This window comes from Aphelocoma coerulescens, chromosome 4 (assembly GCF_041296385.1).
Source record: "Aphelocoma coerulescens isolate FSJ_1873_10779 chromosome 4, UR_Acoe_1.0, whole genome shotgun sequence".
Lineage (NCBI taxonomy): Eukaryota > Metazoa > Chordata > Aves > Passeriformes > Corvidae > Aphelocoma > Aphelocoma coerulescens.
The window spans coordinates 48,828,308-48,846,431 of record NC_091017.1 but is presented as its reverse complement, the minus strand read 5'-3'; the positions used below and the strand labels follow the sequence as shown (position 1 = coordinate 48,846,431).

Sequence of the window (18,124 nt, the reverse complement as noted above, 5' to 3'; positions counted from 1 at the left end):
TGTTCTACATATGCTGAAGTGGGATGAGGCTAACTAAGCAAGTAAACTTATTTTTAAATTACAAGGTAATTTGATTATGGCTGTTACACAACTTCATTCCACATAAATCCGAACAACCCCCTTCCAGGCTGAGGTGTGCACTCAGAAATACATGATGGGCTCTTCACAGTACAGACTGCAGCATCTGACTTTGTTTAACTGTCTTTTATGAATCAAATGGCCCAGGAGCTGAATTTCACACATGCTTTTTCACTAATTTAAATTGTGTTGCTATATTTGGTTTACATAGGTTCAGTATTCATAGGTGAGATTAAAAATGGACCCTGGTAGTACCATCATGCTAACACACTTCTGCTTGCATACTTCAGGTAAAAAAGAAATTAGATGTACTAGACTGGCCCTTGCTTAACATCAGTTTACACAGTGGGATGTTGATTTCTGTGTGCTCACAGTTTGTCAGTGTAGTATCTCCCCTGAACTGGTTCTTGCTGTGCTACTACAGGCATTGTTCTAAGGCCTAGAATATCAGTGTGTCATTTTCCTGAAACCAGAAGCTGTGTTTCTTCATCAGCTGCTAAAGTTAATTGGTAAACAGCATTCCTGTTCCCACTTCTTCCAAGGCTGTTGGGAGGAGAGCCCCTAATAAAAAACAAGTTTGCAGTAAAATGGTAACCTGGCTACTGAAACAAGGGATGATTAAAGGTTATCTTTTAACTATAAAACACTGAGCTGAAAGGAATCTCAAGGATCATCTGGTCCAATCTTTTTGGCAAAAGAACAATCTAGACAAGAAGGCCCAGCACACTGTGCAGCTAAGTGTCCAGTGTTAGGGAATCCACCACTTCCCTGAAGAAATTATTTTGGGCAATCACTTGATTCCCCTTCTGCAGACTTCTTAGTGTTAAATTTCTAATTAGGGAAAAAAATCTTTTAATATCCTTAAGTGTTTGGAGCAGGAAGCTGCAGTATACTGTGTTCTCAACTTCTGCATTACACTAATACTGTTCTGCACGTTCTGGCTATCAAGAGTCCCACTGTGACTGGATGCCATGAACAGGCAGGTTTTAATTGGAATGGCCTTTGCAATAATGTCTCTGCAGACACCAAAGAGAGACCAACACTTCCCTTACACTACTGGCAACTTTGAATTCCTGGCACAATGGGAATATGAATAGCACTTCTTTCCTAGGGAGGTTAAGAAAAGATTACAAGGGAACCACTATAAATACCAGCCCCTAAGCTCACTCTCTAGTGTCTTCTCTTTGTGTGTTAGAAAACACAAGAGCTGGAACTGTAAGCTACTCCCAGCAATGCAGCCAGTGGCACAGATGAAACTACTGCCTCCTACATTATCTGCTTCCTAGGATATTAGGCTGCTACTACTTCTCTCTAAAGGGCCTTTCTTTCTTAACTTGAATTCCAGACAATGGTGTAATCTGACTTGGCTTCCTTTCCCCACTTTCAAAAAAAACCAACCAACCAAAATCCTCCCAAAACAACCCAATTACCCTATTATGACAATAGCTTAAACTACCAGTTAAAAAAATCAGAAGAAATCACTTTTCCAGACACTGTTAAAATCAGTCTATTTAGAAATGAAAGCTGTGTGGTATCTATCATGCATGATGTCTTACACTGACGTATGAAATGAGTACGTGTGTACTTTGGTCACAGAAAGCAGTTTTTCTTTATTGTATTTTTTTGAGAAAACCTGAATACAGAACAATACAGAAAAACCTGTATTAAAAATCCACATTTGTTAACAGGCCAAGAAAGAGCTTCAGCAAAAGAGCTATAAATCAGTGGCAAGACATTCTTGGCTGAGATCTTCTTTTAGATATTTCCCCAAGACCTTGCTTCTGTGACTAAATATGACACTTGGTAGGTTATTTTATAAAAGGGCATATCAGACATATCCTCATATTATACCAGAACAACAGCAATTAATCTTAAGTGCTTATGAAAGAATAACATAATTGTATTGTCCCAGATGGTCTTCTTATATCCAATTCTTTTTGATACTTGGTAGGTGCCATTATAATTGTGTTCTTTAGAAGGATTTTAATCTAAATAAACCAAACTAAAAACCAAAAATTAACAAACCCATAACCAAGAACAAACCAAGAATACTGCCAAGACTGAAGAGATCTAGAACTAACTGCTGAACTCATTTGGCAGAAATAGCTGAAATCACACCAGACACTCATGAGGATACATTTCTTGTCAGCAGAACTGCTGGTTACAAAGCAAGGAAGTCTGCTGTGAGATAGGGTCCTTCATTGTTAGAAGCACTTTGCCATTTCTATATAGCCATTAGATTTCTGAAGAAAGGAGTTAGACTGAGTAATCTCTTTCCAGAAGCATTTTTTGTGGAGGACGGCCAATCTGGACAAGCAGCTTCCAACACAGGAGAGGTACAGGGCTACCAAGGACTGCAGGGATCTGGGCATTCCCGCAGGTAAGTCTCTGTATGGCCATTATACACCTCCATCAGCGTTGTGCACACAGTCAGCTAACAGGCGGGGGGGGGAGAAGAAAAAAAGAAGATAAGTCACATTACAGGAATTAGTGAAAAACTCTCTCTGATACAGCTGAACAGTTCTACTAAAATGAGCATTTGGCTTCTTTAGTCAACAACATGAATTGTCTGTGTCCTCAGTCAAGAATGCTGCCTCCACTTAACACAGGAACTAAACTTCATCATTCAAAAACTCTTCACACTCCTTCCTTCACTTTTTTTCCCTAAATACCAAAACTTAAAGTTCAGACTAAAACCTCTTGTGTTGCAAGAATAATGTGCCTGTAGTATGCCTAAATCATGAGGTGTATTAACTTGTTTTACGTGAATTACAAAGGCATAGATCACACGTTAATTCTGGTTAGAAGGGTCCTCAAGATGTCTGCAGAGCGGCTGCGGCCTCAAACAAGGGCCAGCTATGAGGTAAGGGCTCAGGCTACTCAGACTTTTAAAGCTGTAGGGCCTTTGGAAAATAGCTATTCCAGCAATTACATTTTGCTGTTACAAAGTAACATGAAATTTGGTTTGTTTTTACACTCATGTTTCCACCTAAAAAACCCCTGAATATACCACTGAAGCCTCCTCCTCAGACGTACAGTAGTCAGTGCTCTGCCCCCCACCCTAAACGTCCTGCAAAAATAGAATTACCTTATTGAGGACAGGCTTTGTGGAGAGAACATCATAAATTGCTGGTAGGGAGAGATTCTGAAAGAAAATAATACACTGATGTTAAAAGACATTAACCTGTATATGTAAATGCTGAGAACTAACTTCTTTACACCTCAATTAAATAACAAGATACAGCTTTAAGAGCACAAGATACACATAACACCTTGATATCAGAAGAATGTGGGCCACAAAAATTTGAGCAGACCAGATCTCACTAGAGCATGGCACGCTTAAGTGTGTTCGCTGCCTGAGACTGTGTGTTTGAATTTCACTGGTGTGAAACTGCCCTGGAAACACCACAAGTCTTTCTCAAAGTATCTCTAGGTGTATCCTCCTGCATATGCAGCTGCTGAAAATACTTTCAGGAAACCCACCCAGATGAAAAGAAAGCCCAAAACAAACCAACCAAATGAAAAACCCAACAAACCAAATGAAAAAGAATCCCCCCCTAAAACCACCACCACAACCCAAACCAAAAAACAAAACAATACCCCAAAAAACCCCAAACAAATCAACAAAAGAACAAACAAAAAACCCACAAACCTCCCTCATGTAAAGAACCAGCTTCTTATAACCCAGAAGCAGAGACAAGGTATCACAAAATCATCAGCCACTTCTGTCATTACAACTGTGCTTGAAAATAATCTGAATGCTCCTGACTGTGTCAGGTCAGTACTGTAACTTGGGAGTTTCAAACCAGCATGATATGAGGTATTAGGAGGATGTTTACCTCTTGTGTTGTCTGGTTCAGGCATTTCATTGCAGGTCCTCTACGATTATCCAGGACCAGTGGAGGCTTCCAGCGATCGTAGTTTGTTTCTAACACGTACCACGTGCCCTTCTTGATATCAAGGCTGGAAAAGAGGTCTAAGTTTGTGTTTTGCTTCTCTAAGTATACACTGAGTACACATATACAGTATATACTAAATACAGATGGATTTTTTTTTTTAGGTTTGCTGTAGTGTTTTTCAATGACGGTAAAGAAGTGAGCTCTTGTACAACACAAGTCACAAGGAACAGAGCACACAATTATTGGTGGAACCTGTCCTCTTCTGAAGACTGAGTCAGGTGTCAGGTCAAGCATACTCACTCCCAGATATCCAGAGCAGCTGTCCTGGATCGAGTTATCACACACCCTTCTCCAGAATTTTTTCCTCCCAGAATAAAGTAAGCTGGAGCCAGCAGTCTTGTTTTTGCCAGTCTGTCTTTTGCATCTTGGTAACTGTGGGTAAGATAGTGTTGGACTATTAAATGCTTTAAATGGTTCAAGTACTGAAGAGCAAGTTTCACAGACCCAGGGAAAGTTTGGATAGTTAAGCCTTTCTTCCCCTTTCATGCACATATGAGAAGACAGGATCACCACAGAGGAACACATTTAAGCAAAGCTTCTCTTCTCATTTTGTACTTGAAGTGTGATTGTTTAGAGGTGCTCTTTGCACTTTTTCCACACTTAAAACATGAACAAAATGATGACATACTGTGTCATAGTCCACTGAATTAATTTATTGCATAACAGCTTTGTTTCTGCTTACTTCGTATGATGTACTAGTACCTGTTGGATGTGCTTTGATGCAGAATGCTTACACATTTAGATACCAACAGGCTCATCAGGAAAAAAGAAATCTGAGAAAAAAATTTGAAGGATCATGTGTGATGCCTTGCCTCCTGCTCCAGACCAGACCTATTTAATGTTAAGGTCACTAGGAAGGTATCTGTGTCACTGGATATTAAGCATACATCTACAGTGTTCATGCTAGTTGAAAGCAAAGCAGATTAAAGGAGCATAATATTTAGAGGGAGAGGGAATACCTTGTAGCATTCTCTAATACTGTTCTTGTAAGAAAGCCCATCCACATACCATCTCTTCTACCAAGAAACCATTCGAAGATTCCTGCAAAATATCACTGTTACAATAATTTGTTTTCAGATGGTTCACTTGTGCTATTCTAACTTTCACAGCTGGTTTTAAAATGAGCTGTGTTTTATCTTACCCATCTGCAATCTTTTCACCATTTGTGTGCCTGTTTATTAGGTAACTGGTATGTCCCCTAGTATTTGTGCAGAAATAACGAAAGAAATGAGCATTACTCACCCACATAACCACCATCAAGACTGAAACGCTCATTCATTGTCAGAGTGAACAAGTTCTGAAAAGCATTAAACAAGCCAACCTTCAGCCATTGCCAGCCCACGAGTACCAGTAGTAAACAGGAGGCAGCATTGCAATTTAGATGTCAATTGAGCTTCTTGTTTAAGACTCTTCCCTTTAAATAACTGCAAGATCAAGCTCATGTAGAGAAGAACCTAACTTATCACGGCTTGAGTAAGTAGAAATGAATTTTCTGACCTGGCAGAGCAATCAGCAAGGCATGCTTTTAAGCTAAGCAAGTCAAGCCTGTGGCCATTTTTTCCTCTTGGTCTGTGTTGCACCACTGAATGAGCAGTTTTCCTTTCCCTGCTGTATGTCACCTTCTTCTCAGACCTCTGAGTACTATTCCAGTTTGAAGGCAGATTTTTAAGTCCCAGTGTTAAGTACACACTGATATGTTACTGCTATTTGCATGGGCATGCAGCAGCACACAGTCCATATTACTTGGAACACGGAATTCAAACTCAAATCTCAGCCTTCCTCAACAAATGTTTCAGACAAAAACTGAATTCAGCTACACTGACTATTTTTTAGAATGGAATCTTCCCAATGTATTTAAGCAGAAGACAAAAATAAATGGATACAATGAAGGGATTTATGCCAGAAATGCTCTACAAGAAGAAAGACTACCTATAACAGAAGATAGAGCATGTAAAAAAGGAGAAGTTGTGGTAAGCTGGACACCTGATACAGTTATGTACTGATGGTTATTAAGATGTATATAAACCCCAGATTTCAGCTGCCTATTAAATAAAAACCCAACAAAAAAATCTTAAAATGTAGGACTGCCTTTTCCAAGACGGACTGGAGAAAGAATTAAATAGCACAAGTGTGCTGTTTCACCCCTCGGATCACAGCAATAGCTATTAGCCAGCAAGAAACTCTAACCACTTCAGCACTTTGTATTCACTCCTGTTTATATCTGAAATTCAATGCTGTTTTTGAGAACTGCCCAAACAGAAGCATTTTATTTAGGCAAATCTTCTTTCACAAGGAAGGGTGCAGCACTGTTTTCTTTTATCTGTCTTCAAGCAGCTATGCTGTGCACCAGAACAATTGAGATAATTTATTAAAAAACATCCCAAGGCAGAGCATGAAAGCAGAAAAATTTAAATCTTAAAGGAAAGTCTGAAGCATTTGTAACAAATTGACAAAGCCCCATCCCCACACTTACTGGTTTGACTCCAGACACCATGCCTATGTATCCTGCGAAATTTGTGGACTTGAACACTGTTTTGTTGTTTCTCTGAAAGTCCAAGAGTACCACCAAAGGCTTCAGTTCCCGGGTTAACGTCCAGGAATTATTTTTAACATCCCACCTGCAGGAGACAGTACAGTACTTGAAACTTCCCTCTCTCAGCCGTTTTTAAAGCTTCCCTTCACAGCATGCAGACATCCTGTGTGTGATGCCTGTCCTCTGATCTTACTTGTATCCGCCAACATCACTGCTCCCTAGCTACCTGAGCAGCACCAGCAAGGAACAACTAGGAAGTCTATATGCACAGGCAGGCAGTGAAAAGAACTAAGTTTTGTTTGAACCAAGAGCGTATATATTGCTCAGAATTAAACAGCACCGCCATCACAGCTGGTTTGTTTTGAACACGGAACTTTGTTCTCTACCTGCTGGCAAAGTGAGCTATAGGTACTGCCTGTGATGCCAAACCTCAAATTCTTATTTTTCAAAGGCAGAAGAGAAACCATGAACTACTGGATTTGCTCTACATGACGGAAAGTACCAGCTCTAGTTTGCAAAATAAGCCAGACCAGTTTGTAGGCAAGAGGTTGATAAAGAGCACTTAGCAGACCGTTAAACTCTGGAAATCATCCAGATTCTGGGAGCAGCTTTAAAGTTTCCTTAGTTTTCAGGAAGCATGTTCACACTATTTCTGACAAGTGAGAGGAGTCCAACACAAGCCAAACCAAGGGACAGGTGGAGTCACAGTTGACAACACATGAGTTTTTGATAGGCACGTAAGAATTTTAATAAAGATGAACATTTAAATTCTAATTGTGCATCGAGCGTCATCTGGATGAGCGATATTACAAAATATACTGGGGTAATAAAAGCAAACGCTCAACTACCTGATCATGGGGTATGAAAGGAGAACTAATGAGTGCTGGGCAACAAACTACAGTTTGTATGGAAATGATGAATGATGCCAAGTGCCAGTGGAGCACAGTACAGTAACGGGGGGAGGAGAGGGAGAAGGAAAAAAAAAACACCTTAAAAATGCCAAGCCCCAATCCAATCCCCATTTCAGTGCATACATTAAAATTGATGCTTCATCCCATCATGTAAAGAACAACATCTATTGTGCCTCAGAGATCAGGTTACATGGGCCATTCGTTGGTTTGAGACAGTTTGAACTGGAGCTGAGAAAAAAAAGTTAAGTAACACAAAGCACAACTGTTCTTGATGCACTTGGGGCAGTTTGACATAAGATCAGCAGAACATCCCAATCTTTTCTTCATTTTAGCCTTTTTTCACAACACACAATGGAGAATTACTTGTCACAGTTGTAGCAACATCCAGTTCAACAGTTAGACTCAAAGAATGCATGTAGTATTTCAAGTTCAGCTTGGTTTTTCTTTGGGTTTAAAAAAAAAAAGTCTCAAGTTTAAGTACTTACCCTAGGAACAGTCCAAAATCCAAGTTCCTGGCATGGTACAGTTTCCCTATACAACAATAAATAAATAGATAAATAAATACAGTTTTCTAAAGAAATAGACAAATTTCAGCTTAGAAACCCAAGAAAGGAGTAAGCAGGCAAATACCTGGGAAAGTAAGCAAGGAAAATAGCATTCTCTACTTGCCCTTTTCATAAGCACAATACAATGATGGGGTTTTTTTGGTCAGAGAAGTGTTTTGCCATAACTGAAAACAAGTAATCTTGCAAACTGCTGTCCAACTCAGATTCAAACCTTTCCATATTATCTTAATGCAATGGCAATACCTTGAGCTTCCTCTAAAAGTGAGACATTTGGAAGCCCTCTGAGAATCCTTTAGAAACTTCCTAAGCTGGAACAGGTATAGACAAGGGCTGCAGAACTAAGTAGGAAATGAAAGTCTCTTTTCTTAGAAGAGACTGTCCATTTTCTCTACCACCATACACATGCAGTATCTAGAAACTAGATGCAAAATCCTGCATGGAACTGAGAAAGTTCCAGATGCGTAGCTGGTGTTTCTTTTCCCTAGAAAAAGGAATATGACCCATAAAAAAACCCCCAACCAACCAATCACAAAAAACTCATCATCCAACAAAACCAAACCCAAACCATCTTTGAAAGTAATTTTGTCCTTTTTTTTTTAAACCTAAGAGACTTGTGAACTCTTATTCCCTTTCTCAAGAAATACCTCTTATTATCAGTCCTTAGGTATTATTATTACCTTTTAGTCTCTTTACTAGACCTTCTTGCCTGCAGTTGAGGAGGACTGTATTTGCATAATTGAGGTGGACCCTCTTCTACATAAAAGGAAACTGTTACCAGTATGTTGGATTGCATTACCTGTTTTATCTTCTGCCACTATTGATGTACATACAGTAAAAATTTCATAAAAAATGTTAAAAATAACAATTTCCCCTAGAAAAAAAAAAGAAACGAAGTTAAATTGTTTGAAGCTTGCCACGAACAGAAAAAAAAAATGGTTAGAAAAAAGCATACTGCAAAGTTCAGTATTCTGTAATATTTCTGTTAAAAATTTAAATTTAAATCTCCTTTGATTTTTAAAATGACTGATTCAGCAAAATCAAGAGCTTCCTGAAAGGCAAATAGAAGGATCAGAATCCCTTGACCTTCTGCCTTACCATGCACAAAGCTGACAGTCATTGCTACTTCCTCCTCTGGAAACTTCAAAACAAGCTATAAAATTCACTTTAAAGAAGAAAGCTGTTATATGTACCACTAATGCCACATAAGAGCTGCTGGCTAGCAGCAGGTATACTGCTTCTGTATGAGGGAAGCAGTGCTAACAGGCAATGGTCCTTCTCTGTCTCAGTTCTGGAGGAACTCAGTGCCTACTCCTCACCTGGAATGGCATTCATCTGCAGGAGGTACAGAGGGAAGGCAGAAGGACACAGCAAGGACCACAAGGGAAAGACAGCACAGCAGGAAACTGAGCCTTGACTTCTTTATATGTCAACAGCAGACACACAGCTGAGTGCAAAAACCAATGTGAATAAAGGATTCCCTCAAATTTTGATGCACAGGAGCTGAGACTTCCTCCAGTTCCTAAAACCTAGGAGTGAGAACTTACAGCTCTACAGAGAAGTCCCAGCCTGATAAAAGGCTTAGGTGATTTATTCCATTCTCTTCTAAAACACTGTTGTTGTTTAGTGTGAGATGTAATTTATTGCTTTAACTATTTAATTAATGATTAGTTAAAGTCACAGATGACTAAAACTAACTGCAGATTGGTAAACACACTAATTTTAAATGAATCTGTATTCCTAGCTTTCCACTATGTTAATACAGTGTTGGAAACTGTTACCCAAAGGAATCCCAGATGAATTTGCAATCCCTTGGAGTTCTTCATTGAAAGGATAAGGAAGTGTGGCAGTCAGATGAGCCTGAAAGGAAAAGTTTTGTATGATACATGTTTAAGTTAACACTATTTTGTTACTTATAACAAACATCTCCTCCACAGGCACATTTTTCTCACAACTACTGAGTGTTTAATTTCTCTGCAGTCTGTAGAACTAGAGGATGTTTGCAGAGTCCTTGGAAGACAAGTACATACTTAAGGAAAGAAAACTCTCGCTCATCAAAATGCTGACGTGAGCAATGGACATGAGCACAGTCTCTCTTAGCAGGAACAGATGGAACAGAGTGAAGTAGGACTCGTATATATTAAAAGCTCAACTGCAGTGGAGCTCACTGTCAGTATTTATGGGCAACCCTGACCTTCACACATTGGGATGGCAACCTATAAAAGCTGCCAACTCCACTCAGGCACATAGGAATATGCTGTAACCAAAAATGGGGGCAAGATCTCACCTTTTGCTGTCTCTAACCCTACACTGCTTTCCCCTGTTCCATGCCAAAGCTTACTTTAACCAGAATCAAATTGATTTTTAAGGTGAGGCCAGGTCAAAGTTGTCCCTGTAATCAGACATTTATTACAGTTTTCAAAACCTTATTTTATTCGACTGTTTAAAAGAAGTGGAACATGGTAAAAAAATTCAGTCAAGTGTTTTTCTACAGTAACTAAGTCTGTAGCATATTTGTCTAGTGTTATTAATCCAAACTTAAAAAGATCTTAGGAAAAATTAGAGGAGGAAGAGGGAAGAGATGTACATTTTTTGTTTGATGGTTTCAGAGTAATTCAGAGCAGACAAGAAGGTAAAATTTCAGAGTGACTCTTTAAAATAGCATTTTATTCTGTTGTGGAAGTAGAATTAAGAACTTGTAATTTAAGAACTTTTAAAGTTCTTAATTGTCAGATTTAGAAGCATTCTAATTCTGTAGTCAGAGCATACAGTAATAAAAAAATTAAGCTGAAAATACTTACTATTTTGTTATCCACTATGTCAACAACTTTGCCACTGGGGAAGAAGGTATTTGCTATATCTTTAATATTCTGGACCACAGTCTTCAGCTAAAAAGAGCAAGGGCTTTTATTGAATAGAAGATCTTAAGCGTAAGAATTGCTAGAATACTAACAGAACTCCACAACAGACTTTTGATAAAATCACTCAGTTGAGAAAAATAAATACTTAAATAAAGTGCTAAATGTCATATTCTTGGTGAGAAAAACACCCCCAGCTCCCCACTAGAACAATTCTTCAATCTTTGTTCAAGTAACTTTCTAGATTAGTTCCAATGTGTCCTTCTACCAGAAACAACAAATTACAGGAAAGTCATCCTCATCTTCTCCTTTGATCACATGTTAATACTCTGCACTCTTCTATCTTTCAAAATGTTAATTTCAAGCTCTTTGCTTAAGCACTGATGTTACTGAAGACAAAAATACTCAATAAATTTCTTATTAAATCACATGCTTTCCATTTGCAAGATGTGAATGTTGCAAATAAGAGTTCCACTCCATGTGATCTAACTCCAAAGTACATAAGAGATAAAACTCTTCAGAATTTGAGGTAAAACCTGAAGCTTCCAACGCCCACTGGCTTAAATGATATTTTTAAAATAAATATTAGCATGTAAGCAGAATTTGTCTGGCTTTCAGAGTGGAAAGGCCAAAGTCATCAGGGATATAGCAAAAAGCCCTAGCCTTGTTTGAGAAATTAAAAATTGCTGAACTGAATTTTCGGTGATCTTCAGAACAGCTGTTTTAAGTAGTTTGAAATAGGCTCAAATATTAAAAAAATTACAACCAGCATTCCTGAAAAGGGCAGTAAGTTCTTAACTTCCCCCTTGCCATTTCATCATCTCATGCAATATTTTGAGAGAAGTCGGGAGGTGCAGAGAAGGGATGCTGCCTCAGTTTCACATCAGTTCACCAAGGCTGTTTCTTTGGTGCATTCCTCCCTCTTCATTCTGCACCACTTCATGACTAAGGAGATTTGATAAATGAAATGGCACACACTTGTTTATGGCACCCTGGTTTTTACACCCCTACGTCCTGAACACCAGTGTCTCTACACTTGATGCTGCTAGCAAGTGTTAAACAGACAAAAAATGTACTCAAGCAAGTATTTTAGACTGGAATCATATTAGAAAAGTCAACTGGAAATATTATCCCTTTCAGATAGTTTTAGCACATGTATTCCTTTTAAAACTTTTCTCAAAATAAAAGGCTATGTGCTAGTTTTATATCTGTTAAGCCTCAGAGCAATCTCTGCATTTCTTACCTCTGTCTTTTTGTCACGCATCAAGTCATCCCACCTTTTGCTGGGAGGTAAATCAAGATTTATGACATATGTGGGTATATTCCCTTTGAACCTGAGAGACAAACACCAGAGATCAAATTTAAAGAAGGCTCTGAAAAAACAGTTGACAAAATAGGTCTTCCCACCTGTAACCAGCATGTTGTAGACCTGCATCAGGAACAAGTTTCGAGAAAAAACCCTGTTCAGACTTGCAAATCACAACTTCTCTATAATTTGCTAGACAAGTTGAATCAGATTACTTACGTTGGTCCTGAAGGAGGGTACATTTTACTCCTGCACTCTTCTCCATACTGTAAAGACAGTGAAACATTACTATTTAGCTTCTTTGTTAAAACACTATTATTCTAGTAGACTTAGTTTCTAATTAAACTTTTTGGACTAGTCAGTTAATTCACAGTCTTGGGACTCTGGAAAGAGGAAAATAGAAAAGGAGGGACTAGCAGCAATTTCACCATGCTGTCTGACAGACCTTCAGACAACTTGGCTAATGTAGTCCAGGGCAAGCAAAAAGGTATGATAAATATACAAACTGTATATATTTTCACTCTGTGTGATTTAATGAAGAGCACTTCAAATCATATTCTTTATACAAGTTCAGGAACCTTAGATCTCAGTATGAACCAGTCTGTTCTGTTTGTCCAATTCATAATCCCATTTTACAGCGTCATTCCTAGCTATGTTTAGTGTTAAGATGCACTGTGCAGCTGGGGCAGGGAAAGCGTAACGAGCTCTTGGCAATCCCTCAGCCAGTGGAATAAGCTGTATGGCACGACTTTGGGTTCAGCATGGACAAGTGCTGCTGAAGTGGTGCTAACATTATGTGGGGTGCAATTCAACTAAAAAATACACTTTCGTTCCTGTGAGCATGGCTAGCTACAAATCAAAGTCTGAGAACAATTTTAGGCGTACTCCAAGTGAATGCAAGGGTGTTTTTCCATCAATTACATAAAGCATGCATATAAATATATAAACATATACATATACATGCCACAATTATAATACTACGTTTTACCCAGTGACATACAAGCAAATGCCTACTGGCCACCCGCACTTGTGCTTCAAGCTGGTCGAGAGCAGGCCAGATTTGGTCCCAAAACTACATGAGAAGTTCAATAAGCGCCTTAGAGCATAATATATCTCACTAGGAAAAAGGAAAGGTACATGTACTGTTCTGGGAGCCTGCAGAAAAGCTCCTAAAACACAAGTGTTTGGGAGGCACAACAGAAACGAAAATATGATGTAATCCTTCCATCACTTCCCTTCCTCCCCACCCTCGATTTCCCATATTTATTAGTCTGTATTAATTAGATTACTAGTGTGTCCTTACAGTGCATTTGGGTTCCAGTGAAAACTGTGACAACATCTCCAGCACCTCTGTAACTGGGACAGAGAAGTTAACTAATGTCAATGTTCTCTTTGGGCTAATCTCATTAGCTGTTTTTAATGCATTAATACAGAAAACACATTGTCTTACACAATGCCACAGACTTTAAACACTGGCCTAATTTGTTACAACTGGAAACAGCAATTATAAATTGGGATGGATTTCTGTGTGTTACAATGTTATCTCTTTCTACTGTTTCCAGCTGCTGGGAGAAAGCATGAGATGAATGTTGGTTTTCCAACACATGAAGTGGAGGTACAGGACCAGAAGCTGTTTCCTAGATTTCAGTGCAGTGCAGTTATAGACTTTGCACAGCTAAAACAGAACGCCCAACACAAAAGGCCCTTTAATTTTCGAAGTGAAGAAGTGTCAAAACAAGGAGGGTAGGAGGGATATCACATGACTAATTAGGCAACAAAAGTCAGAGGTTTTGTGCAAAGCCAGACAAATGCTTAACAGTACTGATGCAACTGTCTTGTGCAATTTTCCATCCTGCAATACTAAAATCCATCAGAAGATACACATATGTCCTACTGCAACGGATGCACATATTTGGATCTTCAGGAAATACCTCTCTTAAAATGCATTTCCTGACTGATAAAGCCTCTAACAAAAATGTTATCCACAGTGGATGAGAATTCAGTTGCTCTGTCAGTAGAGCCCATGCTCACAGAGAAAACAGTGGCACCTGTGCAAAACTGATTTCAGAGGATTTTAAGCTAAAGGTGCTAAACATTATGTCACTCCTGGCATTTTCCCCTGAGATTTTAATCCTGTATTCACAGCTATTTTTATCTTCCAAATGCTTTGCAGCCTGAGCCATGAAAAGGGTGAGGAAAGCAACAGTTAAAGAGAGAGAGAACAGAAAATGTTCCCACCTTACATGTGGTATTTTTAGATTTCTCACCTGTCTATGTATAAAGCAAGGTAAAGAAGCCAGTAAGTCCTAAAACAACCTGTACATCCTTCAAAACTGCTAGCATTAATTGAGGTACATGAAGAAATCAGAGATTACTAACTGTTTCTTTAGGTTAACTATTATATCATAGAATCCCAGAATATCCTGAGTTAGAAGGGACCTGCAAGGATCACTGAGTCCAACTCGTGGCCCTGCACAGGACAAACCCAAGAGTCCCACCATGTGCCTGAGAACACTGTCCAAATGCATCTTGATCTCTGACAGGCAGTGCCTGACCACCCTTGGTGAAAAACCTTTCCCTAACAGCCAATTTAAACCTCCCCTGGCACAGCTTCAGGCCATTCCCTCAAGTCCTATTGTTGATCAGCAACAGGAAGAGATCAGTGCCTGCCCTGTGCTTCCCCTTGTGAGGAGTTGTAGACTGCAGTGAGGCCTCCCCTCAGTCTCTTCTCCAGTGAGAACAAACGAAGTGACTGCAGCAGCTCCTTGTACAGCTTACGCTGGCACACAGGCAGCAACTTAAAAAGATATCAAGACAATCAGAAAACTAGAAAGCTAGAAACAGGTTTTTTTTACATGAAGTTCTAACATGGAACAAAAAAATTGTTATCTTTTGCAACCAGCTAAAGATTAACTGTGAAGCTGAGGTTAAAAAAAAAAAAAAAGATGTAAAGAATTTTCTTGCAGCAGCAGAAAAACCATCAAGCAATTTTTATAACCAGAGTGGAATAAGCAGCTGTGAAGTTACTACTGTGGTCAGCGAGGTTCTCCTCTCTGCAGAGGCTTGAGACTGATAGAAGGACAATAAATACTGTCCAAGAAAAGCAGGAGCATCCTTTCAGCATGACAGAATCACTTTCCATTTCCAATGTGACAAGCCAGAGGTGGTCCCCTAGAAAAAGCCACTGGAAGCTGGATCCAAACAGCAGGTTACCACTATAAATGTGCTTTTCAAACGTACATTGAACCCCCTAAGAGAAACATGGATATTCTTGAATGGAGAGTTAATCCTCCCTTTGTTTTGCTTTTTAAAATCTACTGTTACCAGTCGGTTGCATATTTTGATTATCTTATATACTGCCGACTTTCAAATTGAGACGTATATAATGACACAAAAACAGACACACGGGAGCACAGGATCAAAACACTACCAGGAAGATAACACAGTGAAGGAGAAATAGAACATGGTATGGGGAAAGATGGAAATAAAAAGTGGATGTAGCACAGAAGATTTATATTTTGACTGATTGTATTTAAAAAAAAGTGGAACAGAAACCAAATAACTAGCAAACACTTAAAATGATTTGGGTGAACTGGAAAAAAAAATCAAGTAGTAACAGTTACTACTGACTGCAGTACAGAAAATTAATGCATGGTTTAATGACTGCCAAGTAAATATTTTGACACCTAGACTGATTTCATTAATATGAAATAGGCTGAATGTAGCTTCTCCAGTCTAAGGAATACCAGCACACATTTTGTTACCCTCAAAAATATTTTTGGGGCAGATCATCTCTGGCATCCCTCCTTAATATTTATATATTTTGTATTTCTCAACTTCCAATGTAAAAATAAATATAAAATTACCTCTTTGAGCTATTAAATGTAATTCCATAGTTTAAGGACATTGCATTCAGTCTCTTTCAGTCAATCTGTTATATTTAGCATCTTCTGGTCTATGAACTCTGTGATCTAACACATTGTTCTCTCTGCTCCTCTTCCCTCATGGGATGATGCCAATGCAACACTCTTATGCTGTAGGAGTCCCAATAGTGTTCACCTTTCTGAACACAGAGGTTAAGACTACTCTTTCAGTACTGAAAAAACGGTGACCAAGACAATTTAAATCGCAGTTTGGACACAAAGGTCAGCAAGGTTGAGGGGGCCTCAATGAAAGCTAAAGGGACTGAGAGTCTGCACCACTGAGATGTAATTCAAGGCACTTATCTTCTGTATTATTTGTTAATGAGATTAACCCAATCAGTGGCACTTAGGAAGAATTCTTCAGCAAATTATGCATCCCTGAATCTCAAACAAAAATTAAATATCCAAGCCTAATAGCTGGCTGCACAGCAGCACAATCTGCAGCCCAGACACACAGTGGATATTGTGCAAGTGCAAAGATGTACCAAGTGAAATCAGATGCAAATCAAGATCTAATGCTACTACTTTGCTGGCAGCTGGCACTTTCTCCTGTGACTCCACACTCTAGAATACTTTTGGCTAAAATTCTGAAGGTGTTTTAAGCTGGAAATAGCTTAAAGTATTGGGAAGCTGCTCTTGGCGGGTAGGATGGGACTGGGAGAAGAGAGGGGAGAGAGAAGAGCCCAGTCCTGTGTAGAAAAGACACTAAGCGAACATGGGCCATCCAGATGCCCGCAGTCCCTTCCTGCAGGTCTCCCCTCTCACAAAATCCATACCAATTTTCCTGAAATCAATGTAATTTGCTAGAAAAAGACTTAGAGCAAACACTAAAGAATAAAGGAGGTACTATATTCCTAAAATATTTAAAAATAGATTGCAAAAAACCATTTTGAAATTCAGAGGTATGTAAAACCAATCCTCTTCACAGAGGATGGGGAAATTCAGGAACTTCAGAAGAGATGAGAGAATGCTTCGCTGCTTCAGGAATAAAAAATACACCAGGAAGCAAGAGCAGCTGTTTATATACCCAGGAAATGGAAGCCAGCCTGCTCCAAACGACTACCCCCGCCCTCCCAGCTTCTTGATTCCACCAAAAGTTAAATATTTCATTTATTCAGTTAAAAAAACCCAAACAGGCGAAAGAGCAAGAAACGACACCCAAAGCCCTTCCCTCGGGTGAACTACAGCAAGTACACTCAGCAGATTCAGAACCGTGCGCACTTTTAGCAAGCCCCTCTGAACTTTCCTTCTGGAAATCGCTGCTGTGGTGTGACAGGGCGACGCTGACAGTACAGACCCACACGAAAGCGAGCGCAGCAGCAAGGACTTGCAAAACACGCCGTGGCACAGCCCCTCCCGCCGCCGCGGCCGCGCCGCTCGCCACAGGAGCCACGTCCGCGTTCGGGAGCCCGCGGGCGCATCCACACGCGTGGATTCAGAGGCTCGCCTGGCCTCCCGCGTCGGGAAGGGCGGCGGCGGCCGCATCACCCCCGCCAGCCCCGGGCCGATCCGCTCCCGTCGGCCCCGCTCCCCCCTGCCCGTTCCCCGCCAGGCTCACCGGGTCCGGCGCCCAGGCGGGCTGCGCCAGGGCGAGCAGCGCCAGGGCGAGCAGCGGCAGCGGCGCCCGGCCCCGGCCCGCCATGGTCATGCCCGGCTCCGCTCGGCGCGGCGCTCCCCGGCCCGCCCGGCCCACGGCAGCGCCCCGCCCGCCGGGGGCGGGAGCAGAGCGCGGCCCTCCGCCAGCGCCCCGCCCCGCAAAGCACAGCTCACTCAGTCGCGCTTCCACGAAAGGCAACTTCCGCACAGGGGAGTCTGAAATAAAATCGCCTCTCTTTGGCAACACTAAGGGAAAACCCGTGGCACCAGTTCTCAGTTTGGCAGTACTAGGATTCTTAATTACTCTGTATCCTGCGGAGGTTTTAGGCAGGCTGTGTGGCAATGAGAGATATCAGGCAGGCGCGTTCTTAAGGAAGGATTTTTCTCCATCTTGCGG

At 40.3% G+C, this 18,124-nt stretch overlaps 1 protein-coding gene across 1 annotated transcript; it reads right to left on the bottom strand.

Moving 5' to 3' along the window:
- Positions 1-1,569: 1,569 nt before the first annotated feature.
- On the bottom strand, positions 1,570-17,824 carry ASAH1 (N-acylsphingosine amidohydrolase 1). Its single transcript, XM_069013937.1, has 14 exons — positions 17,690-17,824; positions 12,428-12,474; positions 12,146-12,236; positions 10,846-10,932; positions 9,826-9,904; positions 8,844-8,918; positions 7,967-8,012; positions 6,511-6,655; positions 5,280-5,334; positions 4,997-5,078; positions 4,278-4,409; positions 3,918-4,041; positions 3,167-3,223; positions 1,570-2,512 (listed from the first exon to the last, which is right to left on the bottom strand). Exons 1-14 carry the CDS (start codon positions 17,777-17,779, stop codon positions 2,423-2,425), a joined length of 1,200 nt encoding a protein of 399 aa, XP_068870038.1. The 5' UTR covers positions 17,780-17,824; the 3' UTR covers positions 1,570-2,422.
- Positions 17,825-18,124: the final 300 nt, after the last annotated feature.